At 38.3% G+C, this 27,236-nt stretch overlaps 2 protein-coding genes across 5 annotated transcripts in view; one reads left to right on the top strand and one right to left on the bottom strand.

Annotated features, from left to right (window-relative positions):
* The first annotated feature begins 4,023 nt into the window (after positions 1 to 4,023).
* On the top strand, positions 4,024 to 14,579 carry zgc:92429 (uncharacterized protein LOC445063 homolog). Its single transcript, XM_044341282.1, has 11 exons — positions 4,024 to 4,595; positions 5,654 to 5,703; positions 5,815 to 5,871; positions 7,832 to 7,986; positions 8,322 to 8,425; positions 9,066 to 9,118; positions 10,665 to 10,735; positions 11,194 to 11,296; positions 13,051 to 13,170; positions 13,822 to 13,884; positions 14,038 to 14,579. The coding sequence occupies exons 1-11, from the start codon at positions 4,532 to 4,534 to the stop codon at positions 14,467 to 14,469; spliced, it is 1,272 nt and encodes a 423-aa protein (XP_044197217.1). The 5' UTR covers positions 4,024 to 4,531; the 3' UTR covers positions 14,470 to 14,579.
* A 1,852-nt stretch (positions 14,580 to 16,431) lies between these two features.
* si:dkey-172j4.3 (diacylglycerol kinase eta) overlaps positions 16,432 to 27,236 on the bottom strand; it is a 92,539-nt gene continuing 81,734 nt past the window's right edge. For all 4 annotated transcript variants that reach the window (XM_044341274.1, XM_044341275.1, XM_044341276.1 and 1 more), the window contains 6 exons: positions 26,351 to 26,514; positions 23,885 to 23,990; positions 22,584 to 22,673; positions 21,781 to 21,900; positions 21,556 to 21,673; positions 16,432 to 20,769 (listed from right to left, as the gene is read on the bottom strand). In XM_044341274.1, the coding sequence (XP_044197209.1) occupies positions 20,717 to 20,769; positions 21,556 to 21,673; positions 21,781 to 21,900; positions 22,584 to 22,673; positions 23,885 to 23,990; positions 26,351 to 26,514 (651 nt within the window). In that variant the 3' untranslated portion in view covers positions 16,432 to 20,716. The remainder of the gene's footprint in view (positions 20,770 to 21,555; positions 21,674 to 21,780; positions 21,901 to 22,583; positions 22,674 to 23,884; positions 23,991 to 26,350; positions 26,515 to 27,236) is intronic.

The raw sequence follows: 27,236 nt of genomic DNA, 5'->3' as shown, positions 1-27,236 counted from the left end.
TACCCAACCCTTAAAATGAAATACCAGATGATAAAAATTCAAGTCCTTGAAATGTCAAACAGTGGATCCTCCGATTCTTAATTGCGGTGCCGGAGGGCTTCAGAGTTTGTTTTCTTAATTCTAATGAGATCTCAAGCCATGTTTTAACCCATCCACTATGTTTTTTTTTACCAGTTTTATATTTTACCGCAAAAATCGTCTTAGATTTTTACTGTGATTGGCAGTTCATGCAATTACTTTTTAACATTGTTTATCCTGCAAAAGCAACACCTGATATCTACAACTTATTCACTGTGGGCCACCATGCATGTTAAATGCGCTGCTCAATGGTAAATACTAGGAGAGAGTCTTATTAAAGCACTTTCCATGTCTGTTTTCCCACCTACGGACCTTTTTCACCGCAGACATAATGAGTTGTCATGGTAGGAAAAGCACAAGTGTTACTAATGACATTAACAACAGCTCTGAAATATTCAAGAATCCCAGTGAGCCAGCATGTTAAATATGAAGCCGCTAAATAGAATTCAACCATCATTCGTTTTATTATTGACTCCTGAGCTTTTCCCTCTGTCATAACAACATTTCTTCTGTGAAAAACGTCTAGCATAAGTCTTAAATCAATGGTTTCATTCAACACTCATAAAATCTGCAATTTCAACGCTGATATTTAAAGGTGATACTTGTAGCGTTTTTGCACAACCGTATTCATTTTGACACCAGTGTATTTAATAGTTGTAAAGAAAACTATTGCAGGAAGACTTACCGGCACACTGGTGGCATATGATGTCAAAACACCCACATGTATTTTCTACGTTAGCATACATGCTAGTAGCATCTGTACATCAGTTTGTAGGGATATGATGATCTTTTTTTTCCAGCGTTGGCTCACATTAACTCTCCAAAAAAGCAGGAATTTTATCACATTTGCTCTTAGATTCAGTATATACTGCACCTTGACTATGTGGTCTGTATGTTTTAAATTTTATATATGTTTGTGTATGTTTTAAAGGTTGTGTTGCGATACTGTGGTTTGACTTTGGCGGGAAATTTGCTGGCTGGATTTACGCTACAAAACAGGAAGAGAGCTGAATTTTCCCAAATAAGATTGAAAGAAAATCTCTTTCAACATGTTTATCTACTTCTAATGACATGTCTTAATATAAAAACACAAAGGTAATCTGTAATAAGAGAAGTAACCAATAGAGAGTGATATTCTAATGTGACAAAAAAACAATCATAATTGATGCTACACTATTTGAACGCAACTTATGTAGAATCACCTGCATGTTAAAACTAAAAATGTAAAGGGTATAGTCTGCTGGGTTTGCACATCACCAGTTTATGTTTATTTGTGGTTATTTGTGTCAGCACTGATTATTAATGTTGCACCTTTAACTCATGGATATTTGAAAATGTTACAAAATGACACTGACTCTTATCTTAAGGATTTTGGCTGAACTGAAATATAAAAATTGGTGGTTAATGACACTGTTAAAGTGTCGTTAACCATCTAAAATAATGTAAAACTTAACTAAACATCGTCTTTTAGTTAAGTTATGTTTAAATTGTTGACATATTAACATTTCCCATCACATAATATGATCATGTTTCAAAGCTATAAACTATACTTGCACACCACACTTAAGTAACACCTTCAAGATTTCCTCTAACGGTGGGAAAACTTGTTGCGGCTTCACCAAACTAAACATACAATTACCACTCATTTCCTTTCAGGTAGTTACTGTTTTCCTGTGTTGTGTTTTGTGTTCACCTGTAGGCGATACATACACCTGTGTATTCCTGCTTGTTGTGACACGCTGACCTACAACAGCCTGGCGTGATTCTCTCTGCTATTGTCTGTTATTACAGTGACTTCAGCGCTCCCACAGCGAGGGATTTAAAAGCAGGTTCCCACCTCCTGACTCCCACTGAGCTCAGCATAATGAAACTGTGTACATTTGTCGCACAGTCACATCAAGAGGCTTTCACAGTTGCCGGGGGTGATGGTCGTATTTCAGGGGTTTTTTTTTGTTTTTGACTAAGTGGTTCTTGGTAAGGCATGTATCACTCAAAACATACTGCGCCTGACAAACAGCAGTGTTTTGTCTTTACTGAATAATTTATTGTCGTACCACCTGCAGTCGCTGGCAATTTGTCTGTGTGTGTACCCAGGATGAAACATATTTTGGCACAAAAATATATCAACCAAACCTTTAAAACCCCTTGAAACAGCGCCTAACCTATTGATAAACACATTCAAATTTATGAAATATAAATTTAACTCCTGCCTTATATTAAAAGCTACAGCATATCATTTCCTCTCTAAAGAAGAACTTGTCGGAGCAGTATGTCGGCTCTGTAGGTGTCTAGCTTATATGCACATGTATATAACTTTTAAACAGCTAATTTTATTAACGCACATTGATGCCAGTGACTATTAGGGTTAAACATTTTGTGAAATGTGTTCATTTGTTATGCTAATTTATGTTCTTGCTGAAAGTTAGATGAGATGATTGACTCTCACGTCGGACTTGAGACCAGGAGGCAATTAGCTTAGCTTAGCTTAGCTTAGCTTAGCTTAGCATAACGTCTGGAAGTAGGAGGGAACCTCTCCGAAGGTTGAATATGCTTATTAACACCTTTAAAGCTCACTAATTAACATGTTATATCGTGTTTGTTTAATCTGTACATAAACGCAGATACATGCTGGAACTATTTCTCGTCGAACAAGAATTTATCAGTCTGCCCAGTAATCAATAGTTAGGTACGGCACACAACTGCCTGTAAAACCACAACTTGACATTTTAACATTTTTGTTTGTGTACAAATTAAATTAACATACAGCATATTCATTTGTTAGCTTTAAATATGTTGGTAGTGTAGGTGTATTTTTGAACTCTTGACAAGCTGTCTGTTTCCCCCCTGCTACATACAAGCCTTCATGCTAAGCTAAGCTAATCACCTCCCTGCTCCATACTTAACTCAGACACATGACAGTGGTATCGATTATCTGCAGTTTCTGATTTTAGACGGAGAAGGAGTTACATGCTGGAAGTATTTCTTGGCAAGAGTTTCTCTATCTGCCCTGCAGTCAAGAAATAATCACAGCACACAACTTCTTGTCAAACCACTACACAAGTGAACAAACAAGATACAACAAAGTCATTTGTTAGCTTTAAACGTGTTGCTAGGTGTATTTTTGAACTTCTCCTGCCACGAGCCAACCAGTCTAAGCTTTCTCCTCCATACTTGCCATTTTTACACTTGTCTTTATGCTAAGCTAAGCTAATCGCCTCCTGGCTCCATACGTGACCCACACATGAGAGTGGTATCGATCTTCTCTTCTAACTCTCAGCAAGAAAGCGAATGAGTTTATTTCCCAAAATGTCAAATTATTGCTTTGAGAGTATAAAAACAAAACATGGTCAAATGTCTTTTTGGATACCTGCCAACATACAGCAACACATTGATACAAGTGGATTCAGAAAGTATTCAGACCTTCATTTTTTGCAAACTTTGTGTTGTAGATTTAATTTTAATTGGATAAACATGTTGCCCGTCAATCTACAGCACAGTTAATGATCCATAAAGTGACATTTTTGCCAATTGGAGGGGTCTGAATACTTTCTGAGTCTTCTGTATATATCGTACATGGATATATTTATGTTGTTTATCTATTATTAACAAATATCTGCCCTGTCAATATACACCACATGGCCAAAAGTATGTGGACACCCATGTGTTTCCAGCTTTGTGGCAGCATTTTGGGAAAGGCCCTTAAATTTTTACAATGCGACAGTGTCCCCGTGCACAAAGCCAGGTCCATAATGAAATTGTTTCCCAGAGATTGGCGTGGAGGAACGGCAGCAGCATGTTAATGCCCTCTAATCAATATGTTTGAGTTCTTATTATTGAGGCACAATCAGGCTTTTTTACTGAAAACAATCATTCAGACATAACTGCAATGACAGTTATTAAATGTTTTTAGCATCTTAGCCACATGTTTTGCAGGTCAAATCACAGCCAAAGACCCCCTGAGAAATAACCTCATGGTTGGTCCAGCCTGCAGTGGATCCAGTGGTAGAAACTGACAGAAATCCCAGAAGTCCCAGTCAGTCCCATTGTGCCTGCTGCCAGGCCACAGCTTGCCTGTTAGTGACAGCAGACGCTCACCAGGAGGAATGTCAACCCCCACCTTCAGATAAGTTTTGACAGCTGTAAACTGTGAGAGGCAAGAGAGCAGGGGAGGTGATCTGCTATTTATATCATTTCTTTTAGTCAGGCTCAAACCAGAGAGAGAGAGAGAGACCCTTTCTCTTCCTCCTCTCTCCTGAAGGCGATCGCCCCTTCTGGATCTCTCCTTTTTTTTTTTTTGCCTCCTCTTCCTCCAGAAACTTCTGGAGATACCAGCTGACGGCATTAAAACCAGGAGAGACCAACAGGTTGGAGGAAAGCATCTGAACAGAGACGAACAGACGCAGACTGTAGAGTGAAGAAGAAGAAGAAATCACACACAAACCAACAGGCCGACATGGCGCTGATGTGCTACAACAAAGGCTGCGGGCAGAAGTTTGACGCAGACAAGAACAAAGACGGTGAGATCCCACCGTCTCTCTCTGTATCTGTACTTTTAAATGAAGTTTTATAATATTCTCTGGTCCGTCTGGTTTGTTGGTTTTAATGTTTGTTCATCAAAGATATGAAGCCTCAGTGGAAAGACAATCAAAAGCATAAAAAGAGGCATGTAGGTTTGTTATAACTGTGTGGGAAGTGCTGGCGTTTACAGATTTGCTTTGTTTTTCTCTTTTTTTTTTTTTTTTTTACATCCAGTTTAATTTTCTATTTCTTGTATCTTGAGTTAAAAGACCACAATTTAAAAAAAAAAAAAAAAAAAGCTATTTCAAAAATCTATCACCAGTAAGCTGGAATTGAGGCTTTAATTAAAAGCTAGTTTCACGGGCATCAACCAATTTTGGTCAAACTCTGTGACCAGATTTATTTGTGTTTGTCGGCCTTACTAAGCAAAGTAATGAAAAAGAATAGACAAATTAATTATAGACAAGACAGGAATGAGGTATGTCATCAATTTGGATGTTTAAAATAACTTTGCAGGGCACAAAAGAGGAAGGTCCTGCACACTGTTCAGCTCCCAATAAATAATTTTCTTCAGCTTGAAACATCTTACAGATCGAAACTTTGCCTCAAAAAAAGAGAATACATGTATTTATTGGGAGCTTAACAGTGTGCAGACCTTCCTCCTTTTGTACCCTGCAATGAAACATTTCTTGTCTTGCACCTGAATAACTTTCCTGGATGTGTGTGCACACACAAAAGATGGCAGGAAGTCAGGTTTATGGTCTGTATTTACCCACAAAAGGCGGATAAACAACATGAAGATTCGTGATACGTCAGTTTTTGTCATCATCGTGTGAGGGAGGCTAGCGTGCGCGTGGTCAGCCACATGTCTCTGGACGGATGGCTGAGTGTTACCGGCTTCCTTATATGGGACACACACACACACCTCTCAACTACAGTGACTCAAGAGAGCAGCTGGTACATGCTGACTCTGAGTGTGTGTGTGTGTGTGTGTGTGTGTGTGTGTGAGAGAGAGTCTATATGCAGACTGACAGTGTGTTTCTTTTTCCTCCTAAAGATTCCTGCCTCTTCCATCCAGGAGTCCCCATCTTCCATGATGCTCTGAAGGTACAAAACAAATCAACAATAACACTTTTTCACAGTGTCTGATCGCAACATAAGACTTTTCATGCAGCTGGATAAAACTGTTTTTTTTTCTGTGTGTGTGTCCTTCTCCAGGGTTGGTCATGCTGCAAGAAAAGGACAACAGACTTTTCCGAGTTCCTCTCCATCAAGGTAAGAGCTCAGGGTCAGTTAGCATCTGCGAGAAGCTCAAGATGAATAGTTGTGGTTTGTCGCTGTATAAATTCAGCAAAATGTAAAAAAAAGTAGAGGTGACAATCAGTTCCTAAGAAGAAGGAAGCAGAGAGGGAATATTCGACTAAAACGACTGTAACTGTGGAAGAGATTCACTTTATTTGACTAACTCAGACAGATTATCTTCAGATAAACTTTTAGATACATTTTTGATCAAAACAAGAACTGTGGGTTTTGTCTCCCATCATTTACATTGTAAATGCATCATGAAAGGATCTTCTGATGAACAGGACAAATGACAAATTCTCAATTTTGCAAACCAGTTACACTTTCCCCCAGTAAAATGTTCTGTTTTATGTATAAAATTACACTGAAGCAGTTTGATGTTTGAGAGTTTTGCATGGTAGCGTAGCAACAAGCAGACACAAACACCAACAATCACCTTATTGTAGGCGGACTGGAAACCATTTATAAAGTCTTTGTGAGAAAACCGCCGTCATTTCTCTGCAAACTTATTCCGCCAATTATCTCAGATCACAAGTCTTATACATCCGCCGTCTGTATGTAACGTTCAGACAGAGATGCCTTCAAGTTTTCTGACATGAAGGCCTTCTTTCATGTCTCCAAACGGACGGGCAGATGAAGACTGTTGTAAAAATCTGTGGGAAACGACTTCTTTGTTCTTATCTGTTACTTGTTTTTTTAGTATATCTGTTGACTGATTTTATAATGTTTAACTAAACTATAATAGCAGCTAACATGTAACAAACAAATGTATGAATTCAGTAACTTTTACTCTTATGAATAAACTTGAACATGTAATTTATCATTGCTCTGTATTTAACAACAAACTTAAAGCTGCACTTAACATAATTTTTATGTGAACAATGGATCAAATAACTGCATGTAATACAACAGCTGTCGCTCATAGTGACAAACCTACAAAGATTTATCACCCGATACTTCAGTTTCTCTCGGCTCTGTAGAGTTTTAACGCCTTTCAGCTCATTGTTTTGGTTTTATATCCTGCAGCTGTACTGTTTTGCTTCACTCTCACCGCTCTCATCAGTCGTTTCCGATTAAAACAGGCAGCTGTTCAGCAAAAAAACCCAACTGTACATCACCTGTGTAGCACCAAACAGCAGTCAGACAGAGTTAACAACTAGCTTGTGGACATAGCGGAAGCATTTAGCAGCTAAAGAACCAGATGTTTTTCTCAGCAGTTGGTTGGGACACAAAACAGAGTAAATATCAGACTGACGTTCACCAGTTGGACAGAAACACGACTCCAGATGAATGTTAATGTTGCTCCGTATCTGCTTGATGTGTGAATTGGCAGCCGTTTGCTAACAGGTTAGCATTATCGATGTTGTAAGGCCATAATTTGTTGTGCTGCCTTCAAGTGGCCAAAAAAAACAGATATTACAGGTTTAAGCAAAGTACAAGCAAGTTAAAATCAACAACCTCCAAAAACAGATGAATGATTGTTATAATTTTCTACAAACAAAAACTGATGCCATGAGAATAGTTTGGAAGATGCTATAATTACTTCAGGCTTTAAATAAAATACATCATCCGAGACATACTACTTAAGTATAATTAGTGATTTAAACGTACTCTGTAAATACACAGAAAACATCCAAAACACTACTCACAGCTGTGAACAGAAACATATGTTACTGTTATGTTGCTTTTAAACAATTATTCCAGTCTTTACTTTACTTAGAAACCATTTCTTACACTTTAATTGAATCCTTACTGATGTCTTGAACAGTTTTGTCATTTTATTCCATTCTGTGAAGGATCATTCAGGACACATTTAGTTAATTTTATGTACGCCAGTTAGAATATCAATCACGAAGAAGAAAAACTAACATCTGAAGCTTCAGATCCCGTGCAGATTTTAAACCAGACTGAGGTGACCGCTCTCTTTGAACAGGGCTGCACCCGCGGGCGTCACAGCAACGAAAAGCCCCGTGAGCCTCTGCTGCCGGAGGTGTCATCAGATAAGGGCAAGATGAAACACACCAGCGACCAAGAAATAATCTACCAGGGACCCAAATCTGTTGAGAAACTGCAGAAAGAGAGACCCAGGTGAGTGTTTGTAATTTGCATTCAGCTCTCATTTACGTCGAGATTCCTCTTTTTTTTCCCCCTCATCTACATACGGTAACTGAAATGTGTCTTTTTGCATAAACCTGCCTGTTACTCTCACGCACGCGGGCCGCCTCTGTATATGCATCGATTCACAGAGGTCAGCGTGAGGTCACAGGCGCTCCTGGAATAAATAATTCATGGGACCAGGCTGTGTGTCAGTCTGCAGGCCTGTGCTTGATGCTTTGAGTGTGTATCTGAACCGGCGCGCTCGCTTCTCGGTCCAGTTTTTTGCGTTAACGTGTGAATGTGTGTGTGTGTTTATGTGTGCTCAGTTCAGACGAGCCCATGACCAAGCTGCCCCACAAAGTATCTGCATCGCTGGCTAAGGAGCTGGAGAAACTGGACATCAGCAATAAAGCTGAGAAAGAGAAGACAGGTGAGTGTTTGATGCCTTCAGGTGTCATTTTTCCTCCTAAAGTCAAATTATAGCAACATTTTTCTGTTTCTTCTTGCTGTTTTAGCTGTTTTTGAAAACATCTCTGACCAGTGAAGTGCGAAAAATCTCCATCTTATTGAGTAAAACTAAGTCCTAAAATGGTATTTTCTGAGTTTTTGTAACATATTTCCTTTCAGTAATCTTTTGACAAGAATGAATGAGGCGGATTGAGGCTCTTGGAGAGCAGGAAGTACTTGAAATTTGAAGATTTGTACGCTTCTTTAAAAAAAAAAACACTCTAAGTTCAGATAAAATGACTTGACAAGATGGATTTTTTGCCAGTATATGTGTGTGACACATTATCCTGTGTATAATTATACAGTATGTTTGTGTGAATTTCTGCTTATGTGTGTTATTTAAGTTGTAAATGTGATGCAATAATTCAACAACAGTTCAACTTTTGTGTTTTTTTGGTGCAAAAAGAACAAAGAAAAATGAAATTTTACTTCAGAAAGTACTTAAAACAAGTTTATTTGCTTAGGAAACAACAAATTCTTCCTATCCTGGTAGATTTACATGATAAAATGAAAATGCTTTCCTCATGTCGCTTGTCTCCTTTTGTCTCTTTGTCATCTAACAGACAGTCAGACCGTCATGATGGGAACACGATGCAAGAACGCAGGATGTAAAACAGTAAGTTTATCATCTTTATCGTTTATTCGTTTGAGCTTGTGTTTGTACAGTATGTGTGTCTGTGGGCGCTTCTGCTGCGGCCCGAAATAGTCGACTATCTAACATCAGCAAAAGCCAACAAATATCAACCTCACCAGGAGCTGCCTGCTCACACACACACACACACATATCAGATCGTGGTTACTTTTGGGGACATTTCATAGAATTACATTCATTTCCTGGAGATGTAACCTAACCCTACACATAACCAATGACCCAAAAATCAGCTTTTTCCCAATTGGGGACGTGACTTTTGTCCCCAATTAACTGGTCTTAAGTCTGAAATTGGTCCCCAAAAGTAGCCTATGACAGAGACGCACACACACAGTCGTGTTTAGATCACTTCAGAGGACATTACATTGACTTACATTCATTTCCTGGAGACTTATCCTGACCTTAACCTTAACTTTAAACCAAGTCTTCACCCTAAAATCAATGATTTATGTTACAGGGACTTGCTTTTGGTCCGCATAAGGGAAGCGAGTCCCCACAACATGAGTGTGTAAACAGATTTATGTCCCCATAACATGAGGAATACGTGGACCACACACACACACACACACACAGCTCAGTAGCACTGCTGTGATATTGATTCCTCTACTTTAGTCTTATAAAGCTTATTAAGAGCTCCATCTAGTGGACGTAGTAGGTAACAACAATTAAGTAGAATTACTCAAGTACTTTAATTTTGAGGTACTTTACTTGAGTAATACTACTTCCACTTTGTTACTTTAAACTGCAATTTCTACTCCACTACATTAACCTGACAAGTGTAGTTACTTTCAAATTCATACAAAATAAATGATCTGTTTATAAAATATAAAATATGATGCATTGTTACAGTTTAAAATACCACTTTATAGTTGATCAAGTTGTTAAAATGAGGTCGACTTCAACCAGTTATGTTAAAGTTCTGCTCACGTTAATACATTAGTGATAATAATCTGATATTACAACACCTGATAACACTGACATTAGCAACTGTCTGCATAATAAATACTTTAAATACTTAGTTTTATAGTTTTCCTTAAGTAAAATTTTCAATGCAGGACTTTTACTTGAAGTAATGCAGCATTTTTTTATGACAATAACGTCGAAGTAAAGATCTGAATACATCTTCCACTAATACATGACCTCAGTGACAGAGAGAGACGACGTGTGAACTGAAGCAAAAACTACTTTAAAATATAATTTATACTTTAAATACTATTTTCAAGACCGTAGAGGGGTTGCAAATTGAAGTTTAGCTCATCTTTTTGTTTTTAAATTCAGAAATTTACGAAAAATATCTTCTGCGTCCTCCTCTGCACAACAAACGACCCTACTTGGGCCCCTAATCTTAATGTTGAGAAACACAACATGCAAACAATCACACACATTGACCCGGTGACCTTTATCATCATGTGACTGACGACCGGAGGCGTGAGGACGATCTGTAATCTGTTACAAACTACTGATGAGCTGATCTGATGCACTCTGATCATTAACGTTGTGTTTGTGTGTTCAGGCCTATCAAGGCCCAGAAACGAACCTGGAGGTCTGCACCCACCACCCCGGAGCACCCGTCTTCCACGAGGGGTAAGACACACACACACACACACACACAGCATATAAATTACTGCTGCATATTTCCAGTTTCTTACTCCAGATATTATAAAGGATTTTATGCGTAATCATAATTACGATCTTTATTTGCATAACTCTTTTCAAACCATAATTAGACGGCTTCTACAAAGGAGCAACGTAAACAAAACAAAACTGAAGGCCATGTGAGCGAGGCAAGAAACATGAAAGCTTCAATATGAAAAGAAAGATCAGACAGTTAATTAAAGATCAGTAATTAATAACAAATCTGCCACGTTAGAAAAAGAGGAGACTGTAAATTAAAACTGCGACTGTTCTTTGAATCACAGGATGGACTGAACTCAGTACATTTCATGGATTTTAAATACGAGCGTCACGCATGTCGGATATGTAGATGAATCAATCAGCTGTTACAAACTGTCTGTGACTTTTATAACAATGTGATCCTTCAGGTACAAGTACTGGAGCTGCTGCTGTATAAAGACCACAGACTTCAACGCTTTCCTCGACCAGAAGGGCTGCACAGCAGGAAAACACCGCTGGGTCCTGAAACAGGTAAACACACACAACATGGGCAACATACAAAATAATATAACTGGCTGAAAAGTTAACAGGAAACTACCTTGAAAGTTGAAAAAGGGCCTTTGAAATAAAATGTACAGGTCCCCTAATTTTATAGTAATTTCCTGAAAATGTTTCCAGGTATTTAAAGGACCAGTTTGTCTTTTCTAAGGTAACAAAAATTCTTATTTTCAGGTGATTATACACTAATTAAAACATACTTATGACTATTTTATTCCATTTCTGCAAAGTCTGTTCTGCTAGTTGCCACTAAATTCTTCACACTGGTCCTTTAACTGTAAATTTTTAGGACATTTTATAGAGACGGTGGTGCACTTTGGTACATGCTAGAGCCATTTCTAGCAAACTCTTATAACTTCCTATTTAATGTAAATAGTTTGGCAGTACCTAGTGGTAGTTTTGGTGCTAAACCAAGCATCACCTGACCTCTGACCTCACATCTCAGGAACCTCTTAATGAAGGCAGGTGTGCTGAAGCTGGAAGACATCACAGAGACACAGTCTTCTACTTTATTGAGGATATTTCAAACATGTTCTCATTTAGCACAGAAGCTGCAGTCGTACAAATTATAAGAAAATACAGAAAAAAGTGTTAAGATGGTTTAGTTGGTAAGAGCCCATTCATTATATTTGGTTGTTAATTTGCAATAATTCTTAATAAATTAAACTCTTGACAAGTCTTTAATTGACAAAAAATACTTAGATTTCAGTGTGTAGTTTTGTGTATCAAACGATTTATTAGCATATTAGATTTTTTTGATAAGTAGCTTCTGTGTAGACGTTTATTTTTTGGACATTTCTTTGAAAGGTTTATGTCATTTGTTAATATACAGGAAACATGCTCATTATAGAGGTTTTAAGAAACAAACTAATATGCTAAAATGTAGTTTGAAACACAAAACTACACACTGAAACCAAGTATTTTCTGTCAGTTAAATAATTGTCAAGAGTCCAATTTATTAAGAGTTTTTGTAAATTAACAAATACAAAACACTTTTTTTCCTGTTTTTCTTATAAATTGTACGAAATCGCACCACCCTCTCTGTGAAATGTCTGTTAAATACCTGCGAATTACACATAGATTTTCCAGGAAGTTAATATAAAATTGAATGAAGCCTAACTTTTTTCGTATGTGCATTTGTGTTTACAGTTTATTCTTTCTGTTTTTGCTTTTGCTGAGAAACATTTTTGTGATTTCTGAAGCTGAGAGAGAGAAAATGTCTGTTTGAGAAGTGTTGACTCAACATTATGATCATTTTGGAGGCTGTAGTTTGTGTTGCTATTGAACTGTATTACCTTATACTAAGAGATGTTTCTGATATTACTACTACTGTGTTTTTATCAGAGAGGAGACTAAATATAGTAAATAAAACCTTAGTTTAGATACATGTATGAATGCAAATGGCCCCAAAAACAAGCAATATACTCCAAATTAACAGATCAGCAGGAAAGAAAGTTATTATTTTATCCTGTAATTACGATGTAGATGAATTATCATTCCTGCATATTCAGTGCACAGTAAGTTTGCTTCTGCATGTTGCTTGTCAGCTTGTCAGCAGCAACCTTTCTAGAAATAAGTAATATTCATCAAAGAAAACTTGGAAAAAGAGAGAAAATTAACCTGATTCTTGTTCCCACTTTCAATCCATGTGCTAGCAAAAACACAGTCATATATAGAGGTCTATTTCTTTGTGACTGAACTGTTTGTGCACACGTTTGTGTTTACAGGACAAGAAGAAGGTGGCGTGTCGATTCGACTGGCACCAGACGGGAAATAATGTCGTCGTAACGATCTACGCCAAAAACGCAAACCCAGAGTTTTGCTGCATTGAGGCCAACCAGACAGTGGTGAGTGGATGAACTGTATATTTGAAACCATAGTGATGTATATTTCACTTTTGTGAAAAGACTGTTATGAACCTACATTGTAACTGATCGTGAAAATATAGTTTTAGAGTTATTTTAATAAAGTTTTAAAAAAACTTTTTAGATCTTGTAAAAAGTTTATATAAGTCTCAGATTCAGCAAACTGTGAATTTTGAAACTTATATAAAGAAAAAGTGAAAGGGGCACTTTTCTTATCTTACATGTAAACCTGTGAAAACAGTTGTTTAATATCCTCTGTGGCTCTAAGAGGAGCTTTCTAAAGTGAAAGGGTCTAACGAAAGACACTATTGAGTTGCATCATGGGAAGTGTAGTGTAGCATCCAGTGTTTTTGAGGCTTGACCAGTACTAGGGACTAAAACTCAGGATATCTCGGCCTCTGCTGCATTGATCTTCACCATTGTTTTTTAAAAATTTGTCTCTTGTGAGTCCATCAACTGAAAATGAAAGATGAGATCAAAGAAGTGCCCCTTTAAGCTAACGTTAACACAGTTTACAGCACATAACAATGAACTTTGCAGGGAAATTTGTACAACTGTCCTTAAATTATGACATTAGTAGTACAAGAAATCAAATAATAAATTCACGTTGCTCTTTTTTCTTCCTCTCTATAGCTTTCATGTCAAATCCAGTTTGAGAACGATAAGATTTTCAAGAGAGAATTCCACTTTTGGGGCGTAAGTACCAGCTAAACATGTCGAAATACCTACAACCTGTTTCAACATTTGTCTAGAAAATGTCATTTTTGTCTTTAGGATTCATGATTAAAGACGAACATCTACATTTTTTCTTTGATCTCTCTCACTCTTTTCTTTCCCGTCCCTCCTCAGGTAATCAATGTCAAACAGAGCTCGGTCAACATGGTCCCATCCAAAGTGGAGATCTCCCTCCGCAAGGCCGACCAGGTTTCTTGGGGCAAACTAGAGGACCCCAACTACAAACCAGAACCCGAGCCCGTAGAAGACACCTTCACCGAAACTACCGAGCCGCAGCAGCAGCCCGACTGGGACATCGACGACGACGACATCAGCGACTCGGACGAGGAGTGGGCCTACGACACGGCACCGCAGAAAACGCAAGAGGAGAAGGAGCTAGAGGAACTGAAGAAAAAACATGACGAGATGCAGAATTTAAAGAGGAAGGAGGTGGAGGAGGAGATGAAGAGGGTGATGGAGGAGAAGCAGAAGGAAGAGGAGAAGCGAGAGGAGCAAAGGAGGCAGGATGAAGAGGACGGATACGATGACATGCCTGATTTAGAGTAAACACACTGGATCCTTTATAATTTATTTAATGATAATACTCAAGATAGTGATGTTTTTACGCTTCTGGGTGCATCTTCAAGACATTAAATAAAGACTTTTCTATGTCTATATTTCTCTGTCTCTCAATTCCAAATGAACACAGATAAATGGACACATCAATGATATAAAGACTTGTTGTTCATCACACTTCCCCCGCGTTTTTTAGCAGCAGGATTAAGATCAATGATTCATTTAAAAGCCTAATGACTAGATTAAGTATCTACTGGTGTTACAGGCCACTGCTGGCAGCAAAACACTGGTGGTTGATTAGCCTTTAACTGGTGAGTCATGCTGAATTTGTATGTTCACACATTGTTTTCATTAATATAAGTCTATTGTACATCTGCAAACACAACCTACTCTATGTATTACTCACTATCTGATAAAATATTGGATACAGTGAGTTTTTACAGTTATTTTTTAAACAAGCATGACTGGATTCATTCAAGGCCTGAGATTGAGTTCTTAAGGCCTCAGTATGCTTCAAATGAAATGCTTTTCTGAATTTATATTTAATTTCAGGGATTAACAGGAGTTTTGCGGTGTAGATTGTGATTTAGCAGCCCAGGTCCCTTCAATCTGCGTACAAATACCACGACAAAGTCCAATTTCGTGTGCAGGTGATACGCCAATCCTTCCAAGTGAAGTTACGTCAATGCGACTTTCTTTTATTTTATAAAGGTTATTTTTTGCTCATTAGGAAGAAGCAGGTTGGGTGGATGGCTACGTAGTTTGTAGTTTGGCAAAAAGCAGAAGGAGAGCACTTTTCGAGACCGCCAACCGTACATCCTTAATGTCACGTTGTGCATTTTAACTGGAGATTTTTAACGTCACATCGGGCATTTCAGACGCATTTTTCTGTTTTAACCCAAACCAGGATCTTTCCCTAACCCTAACCAAGTGGTTTTTATGCCTAAACCTAACCAATGGCGTTAAATGAGATGCAAAAAGGTTAAAAACACGGCGTTAAATTAGGGTATGCACTGCACGCAATTTGAAAGTGTATAGTCATGTTATTTATACGCAGATTGTGAGACCGGGTTGTGATTTAGGGTTCATCACTGAAGTTCACCTGCTGGGAGCAACACATGATCAAGCCACATTGTGCTTTAATTATATTACCCCAGTAACTGTATTTACTTCCTTTCATTTGCTTTGTGATGTAGAGCGATAAGCTACACGTACTCATATAACCGGAGTTACATTCAGGTAACTTTTACATCGCCTTGGCTTGTTACTGAATAGTCTTCCACCGTGCAATCGCCATGTTTATATTCTTTCATTCACTGTAACAGACTACTGAGTCTTTCTTCAACTCAATTTTTTTCTGCACTACTTTCTATCTCCTCTGGCTTAACTGTAGGAGAAAGCACAGCCAATGCTGACCAATTATCATTTTTGGGAAGGTGTCTGTTAGGCTCAGTAAACACTTCGACCCCTTAAAGCACAACAATAAATCCATCTCCAACCTGCTCTCCAGAATTAGCATCCAAATATTTTTGTAATTTTTCCTAATAGACAATACGATAGTGTGAAAGTGGGCAGGTCCTAAAACTTCCCTCTCAAGCATTAAGTAATCATTATTCACACAAATTCAGTCAGTTTTCATATGTACAACTTAGTGCAACACCAAGAAAGCCTTTAAAGAGTAGAGTGTCCCCAAGCGTGGTTATTTGAATGATGCAACACGTTGAAACTATGAAGTTGTGCAAAAAGGAATTCGATCGGTGAGGCAGTGGTAAAGTTTGGCCATTCGAGAAGTTTTACCTTTAGACGTCGTCGGACGCCCTGTAGGCCTGTACGACGTAGTTTGTTTGAAGCCTACTGAGCCTTTACTTCTTTTTCCACCTGCAAGGTAAACAAAAACTGAATCCTGAGGTTGGATTTTTTTCAGTGAAAAACATTACACCAGTGGACACAAGCTTCACACTTCAATAAATCATTTAATCTCCAAAGGGTTGCGCTGACTTTAGTCTTTGTTACACACTGCACACGATAACACAATAAAACACCTCGCAACGTACAGAGTCGTGCAACATCTAGTCTGGCTTCCAGCATTGCGCACACAGTCTCGATATATAGGCTGTTCAGATCAGGGGGGGGGGTGCGTTCACAAATGTCTTCTATGGAATACTGTTGCACAAACATGGTGGCGTGTTGGTAATCTGTGGATTCATTACAGTTTCTCAGCTCCATGTGACTCCTTGAAGGAGTTTTAGTCCCGAATGACATGTTCGCTACTTGAAAAAAAAAAAGAAAAAAAAGACATAAAACATAACAAAAAAGCTATGAAATCATCATTTAAAAAAAAAACCCATTAAACTTTAGGCAACACAATTTTTCCCAAAAGGGATTCCACAAATGTTCGTTCCCCAAACTCGACACAACAAATGCTAATTAAAGCATAAAAAGGTAGACCGTCTCAAAACTTGCAATTTCAAAATGATACACAAAAGTTTTACCCAAATATTGGCTTCACACAGGCTGAACATGACGTGTTTTTTTTTTTTTTGTTTTTTTTTTGTGTAAACTATTCATTAGTCCGTATAACACTGGAGAATTTCAACAACTTTGGTTTAAAGTCAGAATAACTTTAACATTGGTTACATTTTTTTTTTTTTTAATACTAGTTCAATACCAATTGGCGTAACATTGGAATGACATTTCAATGACATTGCTGACACATGATCACGTTATAACATTGGTGTTAAATGGGAGGTTTCAAGCTGCTGTGGGAGTAATTGTACAACCACCGATGTAATAAACATTTGTGTATGCATCTCTATATATTCATCATTCTTTTATGTTTGGTTAGATATATTACATTTTATCAACACACTTTTGTCCGTATACATTTGTCATAAATAAAAGATTCTCGTCATCAAATCAATTTAAAAAAAACACTCGTAAACACTCATAATCTTAAACATACACACACGCACATACACTCAAATGTCTTTTTTTTCCCCATTAAGTTTGCTTCTTCGTAAAGTGCAAGGCAAGATACAGTAAACTTTGAAATGTACGACGTACAACAACTTTCGCATCTGAAGCGCATGTAAGCTCACACACTCTCGCACACACCCTGTATGTCTCATAACCCCACTGAATTCAGTACAAACTTGGCACGACACCACTAAAGCCTCTAAGGTGTAGAGCGTATAGCTGGCACACTATGGATACAGTAGCACAATCCTTCCAGAGCTGAACATCTACAACGCCTCACAGTAACACCGCCCTGTGAAGGGTTGGCTCAGGTTAATTGGATCAATGCGTCAATAACTGAGAAAGTCAAGAGCCAACCCTTTACAGGAACAGGAAAAAAACAAACAAAAAAAAAAAAACACACACACAGAAATGATCCTTTACAGGTTTACAGCCTTGTTCATGGATGTGATATCCAAATTAAAGCTAAAAACACATAAGTTTGTCCATTTTGATCAAACCTGAGTCAATATTTCTGAAAGCTAACGTTAACTTTTTAGTCCTTTCTGTAGTTGGTAGATGTGGTAGAGTTGCATCACGATAAATCAGCTTCAGGTAAATGTGAATCATGGAAAACACGTTATTTACCTTTACATTATGTTGCTAACTCCACCTACAGTATGGCACTCGGAACAACTAACGAACATTTGTAGCCAGTATTTGACTCAGTTCTGGTCTTGATTAGCTAACATTACTTCTTCATTACATTCTGGCAATTACAACTTTTAAAATAATACTCTGAAAATTTAAAGAAATGTGCATTTTTGCTGTCTTACAGAGCATTTGATGAGAAGAAAAATGTACTTTTCTCTTCAGTGCGTAGTTAGCTTTGTGAAGTGTTAGCTTATCACAAAGGCTGGGAGCACGAGGAAACAGCTAGCCTAGCTCTGTCGAAAGTACCTTCCAATAAATAAAAAGCTGTCTTATTTACTGTATGTGTATATTTAACATGCAAAAATCGAAAATGTGGTTTAACAAGCAGTTTCCTTACACAGTGGAGGTATTTCCTGACAACATACAGCCTCTTAGAAGTCAAGTCGTCGTAGTCAAGTTGCTAGCTTAACACTAAAAAAAAAAAAAAAAAAAAAACAACTTTGCGACTCTTGAATTAGATGGATAACTAGTTTGATTGTTGACAAGATACATGTAACTAGCACATTTTAGGTGTGGCTGGAAGACATATTTTACTTTTGATGGTAAAATGTTTCCCGCTTCTTCCAGTTTTGTGCTAAGCTAGGCTAAACGTGACGGGGAGCTATTTTACTGAGCACACAGAGATAAAATAGATATTAAACTTCTTATCTCACAGTATCACAGCAATTTTCCCAAAATGTTGCATTCCTTAAAGGATCATTACTGTAAAACCCGGATAGAAGTTGCCTCTAGAACATAACTGTATAGGTCCATTTACTTAAACTTCAATATTTTAGCCATTTCCGCACAGCAGCACATGTATCAAAGATCTTTTCACAAGCTTATTTTGGCCGTAGCTGCATCAAATAATATTCTGATGTAGGAAATCTTTCTGCTAGTCATAACCTGCTCACTGAACCATGTTTGGGCAACACAACAAGGTATTTGACAGCTGTTTTTTTCCCCAAAATTACACTTCTTAAATACAGTGAAACCCCAACCATCTCTTACGGAAAGCAGGTTAAAACAAAAGAAATATCTGTAAATGCTGCTGGTTGGAACAAACAGGCTAGTATTCACTATTACGAGGCAACTTCAGCCCCCACTGTGAGGCGGAGGAAGGCTAAGTACGCATGCAGGGACACACACAACAGCATTAACTGGCTTCGATTATATGCACAGTGGCCAAGGAGTTTGTCAAAGGGGGAAGCAGCAAAGCTAGGACAGCTTCACAGATTACCATTGGGAAAATAAAATATACAAAAAATATATATATTTGTAATAATAATAATAATAATATTAATAATAGCTTTTAACCACAGACAAGGCAAAATCAAATATTCACTAACTCTTATTCTTATATTACATTTACAATCATGAATATGGCAAAGTAGGAGTAATATACTGAGTACTTGTGATGTTTTGCTAACACATCCTTGATGCTTCCTCCTTTTCGAAACACCTTCACCTCACTCTGCCAAAAATATCAGACTTATTGAGTCATTTCATCTGGTACCGTACCTTAAAACGGTTCTTAAAATAAGTTTTTTTGACTTATTTCCAATGCAAGTCAGTCTGTAGACCTTGATAATAACTGTACCTTACTGTAAATCCCACAGTCGGATGTTTTTACAGGGTTGAATTTCAGATGAAATGACTCATCAATAAAAAGGTTATTTTTGCAACGCGGCTGCATAGCCTCGGACCACACAAGTCACACAACAGCCTATTAAGAACCACTTTTGAACCACAACAGTAGAACCTTTGTGAAATCATATATGATTTATCGTTACATTATCTTATTCACAGGTTAATACAAGTCCACACAAATACATTCCTCAGTATATTTTTTGCAACATTTAAGATATTCTCCAGTTCAGTAGACGATAAGGTTGAGATGTTTGAGTTTGTTCATTTTGTTGATTTGTTGCCGTTGGGGAGTTCTCATGGCAGTAGCAACAAGAAATAAATACTCTTAGAAAGTCTCTTAGAAATAAACCAAAGTCTAAAGGCTATTCAGAAGTTCAGAAATAAAATAATTAAAAGTTAGAGACAACATTAAAAGATCATAGCAACTAATGATAGATATAAAATAAGATGGCTGCACTCGACATGCAAGGAGAGCGCCACGTAAACACATTTCTTTGTCAAAAAAAAAAAAAAAAACAAGACAAAACAACCTTTTTTGAGAACATTGTCTTTCACAACTTCCTCATCAACTGTTTGATTCGCTGCTGGCCACGCCAACTCCCGAGCTCAAGCAGGTAAACAGAACCAAAAGCAGAACGCCAGTGGTGAAACAACGCGATGCAAAGCCCGACCCCTTTGAAAAAAAAAACAAACAAATAAAAAGTAGAAGAAGAAGGAAAAGTCCTCGCTGTTTGCCAACAAAAAAAAAGGAGGACAAAGAAGTAAAACAGGAAGGAAATAGCAAAAAAAAAAAAGTTGGGAAGATGGTTTTCCTCGTCTTCCTCACACCTCTGTCAGGCCACTGGGCGTCACGGTTAGAGGGGAGGAGGACAGGAGGGGTGCTCCTCACCCTTGGTTGTCATGGTAACGGCGGCGGTAATAAAGCACCTCATGCAGGTCTTCAATTGCCTGAGGAGTCTGCCTCACCAGCCCCGCCTTTGATATCCCAAGTTCCTGCAGGAGAAAGAGAACAATTAGATAGAAATGACCAACTAGTTTTTAATAAATAAATATGACAAATTACAAATATGCTAAAGGTGATGCAGATGATACCTCCAGAGGTAAAATGGCTGCCCACCATCCTCTTCTTCAGTTTTTGTGGCCAGAAAATCTCTTTCAGGATAACAAACCCTTTAAAAATCCTTGGCTGTCGCTCTCGCGTCCGTCTCTGATGCTTTATTAACTGAAACTGATTTCTGTTGTGTGAACTTCACGGGTCACTCGCTCACAACGGGCCTGAGTCAAGCACGTTTTTGTATTCTTATCCTATAACTGTCTTACTTTTTTTCTGAGGTTTGCTCGTACGAGTTTTCCAAGTAAATCGCATCTCTCAGTCTGATGAATGTCGACTGTTCATGAGGAGGTAAACATTCTTGAGATATGATCAGAAGCATAATCTACACCTCTTAAATAAAATAAATTTTGTTTGTACCTAAGAGAAAATTCACTGTTCAAGAAAATTTACGAATGCCACAAATGGTCTTAAAATCGCTCGTACGTGCCTCTTAAGAATGAATCTGTTCTTACGAGAGGTTCTTACATGACGTCTAATGCTTTATAGTTCAGAACGGTTCCAATGCTGGATGGGACCTGAACAGTATCAGGCTCTCTGTAGCTGTAAATCCTTCAATAAAAGCCCAGATCGGTCATAATCCCAATCCCACTGTTGTGTACTTCTAGACAAAGCTAACTAACATGGTTGTGTGACTGAAGCTTTGAGTCAGGGTCCTGATCGCTTACCTGAGAGAGAGCTGTTGGACTTCTGCTTGTGGAGCTTCTCTCTCTCCTTCTTCACCTTCGGCATGATCTTCAGCTTCATGCTGCTGCTGCTGCTCTTACTGCTGCTCCTCACCGATTCCTAAACAAAAGAAAGCATCGATCAGCGGACGCTTCTGATTTTAAGACTTGTCGGTTCAGTCGTCAGACGGCGATAAAACGTCGGATTTCTCTCTGTCGCACACGTACGCAAACCTCCTCGGAGCACTGCATGAGCGGACAGATCCAGTGGATGTCGTCCAGCTTCTGGAGCTCGGCGCTGAGGCTGTTCAGAGTCGACTGAAGCTCCTCTTCCTCTGGACACTCCGACTGAAGAGGAGGAAGAGGAGGAGAGTTTAATAGTGTGAAAAGTCCTTAAAGAATTTATTTCTAAACTGCAACTTATAGTCATAATGCGATTTTTAAAAACAAAAACATCTGCCATCTGTAAATCTGAACATCTGTTCTGTTTCTCTACTGTCTGAAGATGATGTATGTTTATGACACTTTGTGCAAATTCACAGATTTATCAACATCTGTTAACGTGTAAATCTGTCAACAGTCGGGCTGTACAGCAAATTATTTCAAACTTACTGTAAAAGTAATTTGCATATTATGCTAATAAATTGTTTATCACTACCGAAAGTTCTTCATTCAGTGTCAAAGAGGATGAGGATGAGTTTTAAACATTTAACCACTGAGAAAGATGAAGAGCAGGACAGACAACAGCAGGTAAGAAAGGGAGATAAATGTGGAGAAAATTAGTCCCCAATATCGTTGCTTGCATAGTTGTCACGGTTCGTCTCAGTGTCGTCATGATATTTGCTCTTCTAAAGACAAAGATCTGTTGTTTCCTAACAGGGTAACTGAAGCTATAAGCAAACAAAAACCGAACAAAGACGACAGAAACTGAAACGTGAGACGTCCGAGGCTTTGAATGGCTCAGCGGAGAGACAGACGGCGGTGAGGAAGAGAATAGATGAAACAAAGAGGATGAAACCGCCGAGACGTACCAGTAGTTTTCCATCCAGCAGCATCATGGTCTCAGCCTGGAGAACTTTACTGCTGTTGACGATTTCCACCGCCGTGCTGCGACTCAGAAACTGAAAATATAGATAAACATACAGATTATAATCAAAAGAGTCCACTTCTTATCTCATTTGTCTGGGATCAAGTTATTTATTATCCACCGCTTTATTTATTGCACTCAGACGGCAGGAAGCATGTTTAGTATGAACTGTGCAACATTATATTTACCTCCTCTTTTAGTGTTTTTCATTTTTGCACATGTTACTGTCACCATGACAACAAAAATATCTGCTCAGTTTCTCGTTATAATGAGAAAATATCTTGTTTTAATGAGAAAATGTTATTTCTTTAGTACAAAATGTATTATAATGATGACAAAAGCAAAGCAACCACAGGATTTAATAACTTGATTAAATGTATGTACTTTATATATTGTACGTAACCATGGTAACAGGCATGCACATCAGCAAATAAGTTACACGGATTCCCCCCCCCCCCAAAAAACAATCAGAAAGGGAAAAGCAGTTAAAATGTTGCTTTGTTGTGCTTGTTTCTCGTTAACAGTGAGTCACCGCGTCTCTCTGGAATATTATAATAAACGCTGCTGTTTTTTTGTTTCCTGTTTCTGTTATTATTCCTAACATGAGGTCCGACTGTAGTTTAACTAATTATATCATGATGAATAATTTCTTCGTGAGCTCTTTTTGGTCACCAGAGAAGAAAAAATCAGCACATAAAAAAAAGCGACGACGTGCTGCGTAAACCTGCATAATATCACCAGTTGCTTTTGTCGTTATAATAAGAAAAAGTATTTTTATATAATGAGAAAGTATCACATTATAACGTAAAGGTTTTTCTTGTTATAATGACTTTTTTTGGTATAACGAGTGACTGAGCAATCCGTATACTACAACAGGAAACACCTCACAAATTCTAAATGTACCAAAATAAACATGTTTGTAGACTTTTCTGATTTAAAAGATTGAATTTTGCAGCAGAAATCAGTGAATTACTTGTGAGATAAAAAACATCTGAATGAAGGAAACATCCTGCTGCGTGCTTGAGGTCACTGCTGAGTTCGAGGTTAACAGGCGGCGAAATTAACAACCCGTAAACTAACACGAGCCCCAAGCGAACTGTTGAAAACCCGCATGTTTCACTTCTCCATTTCATCACTCAATATCAACCATCTGTCTGTCCGTCTGTCCCCTCTCTCTCTCTCTCTCTCTCCTCCTCCTCTTCCTCCTCCTCCTCCTCCTCCTCCTCCTCCTCTTCAGTGTCTTACCTCCGGGCTGGACAGTTTGGCCTCTGTGAGCACCAGGGCGGTGGCGTTGACGGCGTGAGCCAACTCCTGCTCCACCAGCTTGTGGGTCTTGGCTGCCTCACGGATCCTGGAGAGAGACGGAGGGAGGAGGAGGAGGAGGAGGAGGAGGAGGAGGAGGAGAGAGGAAATCATAGACTGTGATTATTATTTCAACAAGCTGAAAAGGCGCAATTATGATGATTATTTCAACAAGTTATCTCAGCCTGTTCAGTTCTTGCTTTGTTTGTAGACGTTTGGATTCTCTGTTTTTCTCACTTAAGTCCATTTAAAAAGGAATTCAGAAACACTTAAACCACTTTAAGTTAAAAAATACACAAACAAACATCTCCATTTCAACTAGAAGTGACGTTACAAACTCTCATAAGTGGGAAATTACAGTCCACGCCTTTGATTACGCTCTCAATTTCTCCTTATCACATCTCGTTCCGTTTATTTCCCCCCTTATATGATTATTTCTCCTACCTCAGAGTTTACAAATGTAAATTAAAAAACATTTATCATCCTGAAAGGGGGGGGGGATTTAGTTTTGTAGACATGATTGAAAAGATCATTATGAACCGAACAAACTGAGACGAGCCCGAGATGTCCGCAGAGGGACGCAAATGGGTTATACGTGTGAAAACGAGAAATAAAACTGCTCATCAGTGCAGCGGAGGATAACTGAGCAAATAAGAAAACTAATTGTTGAGGGATACAGGAACATGTAGAGCAACATTTCCTCTCATCTTCTCTACACGCACTGATAGAGATCAAACAGGAAGTTAGCTGATAAGTTTGTTTTTATGCAACCATGTCTATTGTATATTGTTATTTGTAAAACATCTATGGTGTATAAACGATGCCCTGATGCCTAATTTCCCTGTTTTTATACATATATTTTTATATTTTAGTCTTCCTGTTTTCTGCTTGTGTTTTAATTTGTTGTGCAATTCAAACTCAACACTTTCCCCACCTGTTGTCTTTGTTTAAATCTCCACAGCGTCGCCAAGCAACAACATGTCAACAAAATACTGTTATTGTTCATTAATTTACCTCCAATAACTTCTACTTTGCTGATCTTTAGTTCAGTGTTAAGCTGCTGTCAACAGCTACTGTAGGCATCCATGCAAGCATAGCTCAGATTTTAGCTGAATATCCAGAAAATGGGGATCAAGAGAATTTGAATTAATGTGTATTTCCACTCGCTGCCGCTTTGCTAACATTTGGAGTTGGTTTATCAAGGTAAAAACAGCTGGTGGCACCATTTTTCCAGTTGGAGAGATTAAATAATTTCAGAGGAAGTGGGCGCAACAAAATGATTTATTTAAAAGAGCGCCGGTCAAACCTCAAAGTATGAAAAATACCACAGAAAAGAATGACAGAAATACATTTATGTTTGTGTTATGTATTAATTTGAGGAGTGAGCATCTCTTCAGCTGAGAGGAAATTCATCGATATAATCCCTAAATCTGTTCCCATTGCACTTTGTTGCATTTTGCTTTTATCGATTTGCCAGTTTTTTTTATTGGAAAACAACTTTTTTTGCAACATTTCAACTTTTTTTAAAAAATGTTCTGCATTTCAACTCAGATTTTTTTATGCACAAATTGAATTTTTTTTTACATAGATTTCAGATTTTACATATATTTCATTGTATTTAAAGGACCAGTGTGTAGAATTTAGTGTCATCAAGCAGAACAGACTTGGCAGAAATGGAAAATAATATTCATAAATATGTTTTAATTAGTGTATAATCACCTGAAAATAAGAATCATTGTGTTTTCGTTACTTTAGAATGAGCCCTTTATATCTCCATAGGGAGCAGGTCTTCTTCCGGACGGAGGCTGCCATATTGCATGTTTCTACGGTAGCCCAGAACAGACAAACCAAACACTGGGTCTAGAGAGGGTCTTTTTTGCAAGTTTCGTGGCCACTGTAGGGTCTCCCACACACTTTTTTCTGGTAGATTTTTAATGTGAAACATCAGCAGGAAGTGTTGAGTTTCATTGACTACAGCTTAAGAAATAATGACAGAATCAACAGTATATTATATTATATTATATGTACGGTATGTTCAAGTTATATAGATCTATTAACCATTATTCTAGTGCATTGTTTACTAGTTGTCCACCATGTTTGGAAGTGTTTCTTCACACCTCACTGTATAAAGAATTTCATGAAACTTTTACCACTTGTATTTACAACTTTGTCCTCTACAGGAGTTCCAGCTTTATGGACTTCCTGTGATAAAGTTTTACAGCTTAGGAAATCGACAGAGGTCACCCAAACGCATCAGCACACATGTCACGGTGGCCATCAAACAACAATAAACTCCAAGTTCAAACTACAATTAAATGTAATCAAATGTCCTTGAGCGAGACTGTAAACCTCGACCTGCTTCCTGTAAACGTCACAGAAAAAAAAAAAAAAAAAAAAAACGTTGCTTACTTGTTGATGAGCGTGTCGGCCACGATGCCCAGCTGCTGAACCTGAGCGCACTCCTCCTCCGTAAGGTACTCCATGGACTGCTGGGAGTTAAGGCGGGGCCTGCTGGCGCGGTAGCTGTCGATCTTCCTCTTGTCCTCCCACGACTTCAGCGTGCTCTCGAAAGCCTGGTGGCACAGGAAGAGGAGAGGATTCAGACTTCGCTTGTGTGTTTGTTCCTCTTCAACAAGTGCGAGACAAGTGCACGACGCATCGTGAAATGTCTGCTTAGGTCGGGTGCTTGAAAAATGAAAACAATCAAATTCGAGAGCCACTCGGCGACTGACTCTCAGGTGGTTCTTCGGGTATTGTGTGTTTGTGGAGACTTAAGGTCGCTGAATGAAGACGCAGGAAGTAAACAAGTGCGTTTTACTTCACATACAAGAGAAAAAAACTTTCTTTTTATCTGTAAATCTCCAACTTTCCAAACTGTTTTCATGTGAGCAAAAATAAAGACATGAAAGGAGGCGACTGAAGGGCAGAAAGAACGAAAAACGAATTCAAAGAAAGAAAGAAAAAGGTGTTTTTCTCCTTCAAAACTGTCGATAATCGTCCCTCAACCGGGCCTCCAGCAGGGTCAGCGCTCACCTGAAACATTACTGTCACCATTTTACTGAATAAAAGCCACATTTAGGAGGATAAAACCAGCGAGTCGACATTCTTCTCGCTGTGCGGCGCTTGAGGAGGAAACCATGGAAACAAACTGCTCGGCTCCAGAGAGAGAGAGAGAGAGAGAGAGAGAGAGAGAGAGAGAGAGAGAGAGAGAGAGAGAGAGCAAGCAGCGGGTATGAATTTAAGAAAACTCCAAAGCAGGAAGAGTCAACAACATAGCCAGAAAGCTGAGAGCGGA

The sequence above is a fragment of the Thunnus albacares genome, chromosome 22 (genome assembly GCF_914725855.1).
Source record: "Thunnus albacares chromosome 22, fThuAlb1.1, whole genome shotgun sequence".
In the NCBI taxonomy this organism is placed as follows: domain Eukaryota; kingdom Metazoa; phylum Chordata; class Actinopteri; order Scombriformes; family Scombridae; genus Thunnus; species Thunnus albacares.
This window is presented reverse-complemented; position numbering and strand designations above follow the sequence as displayed.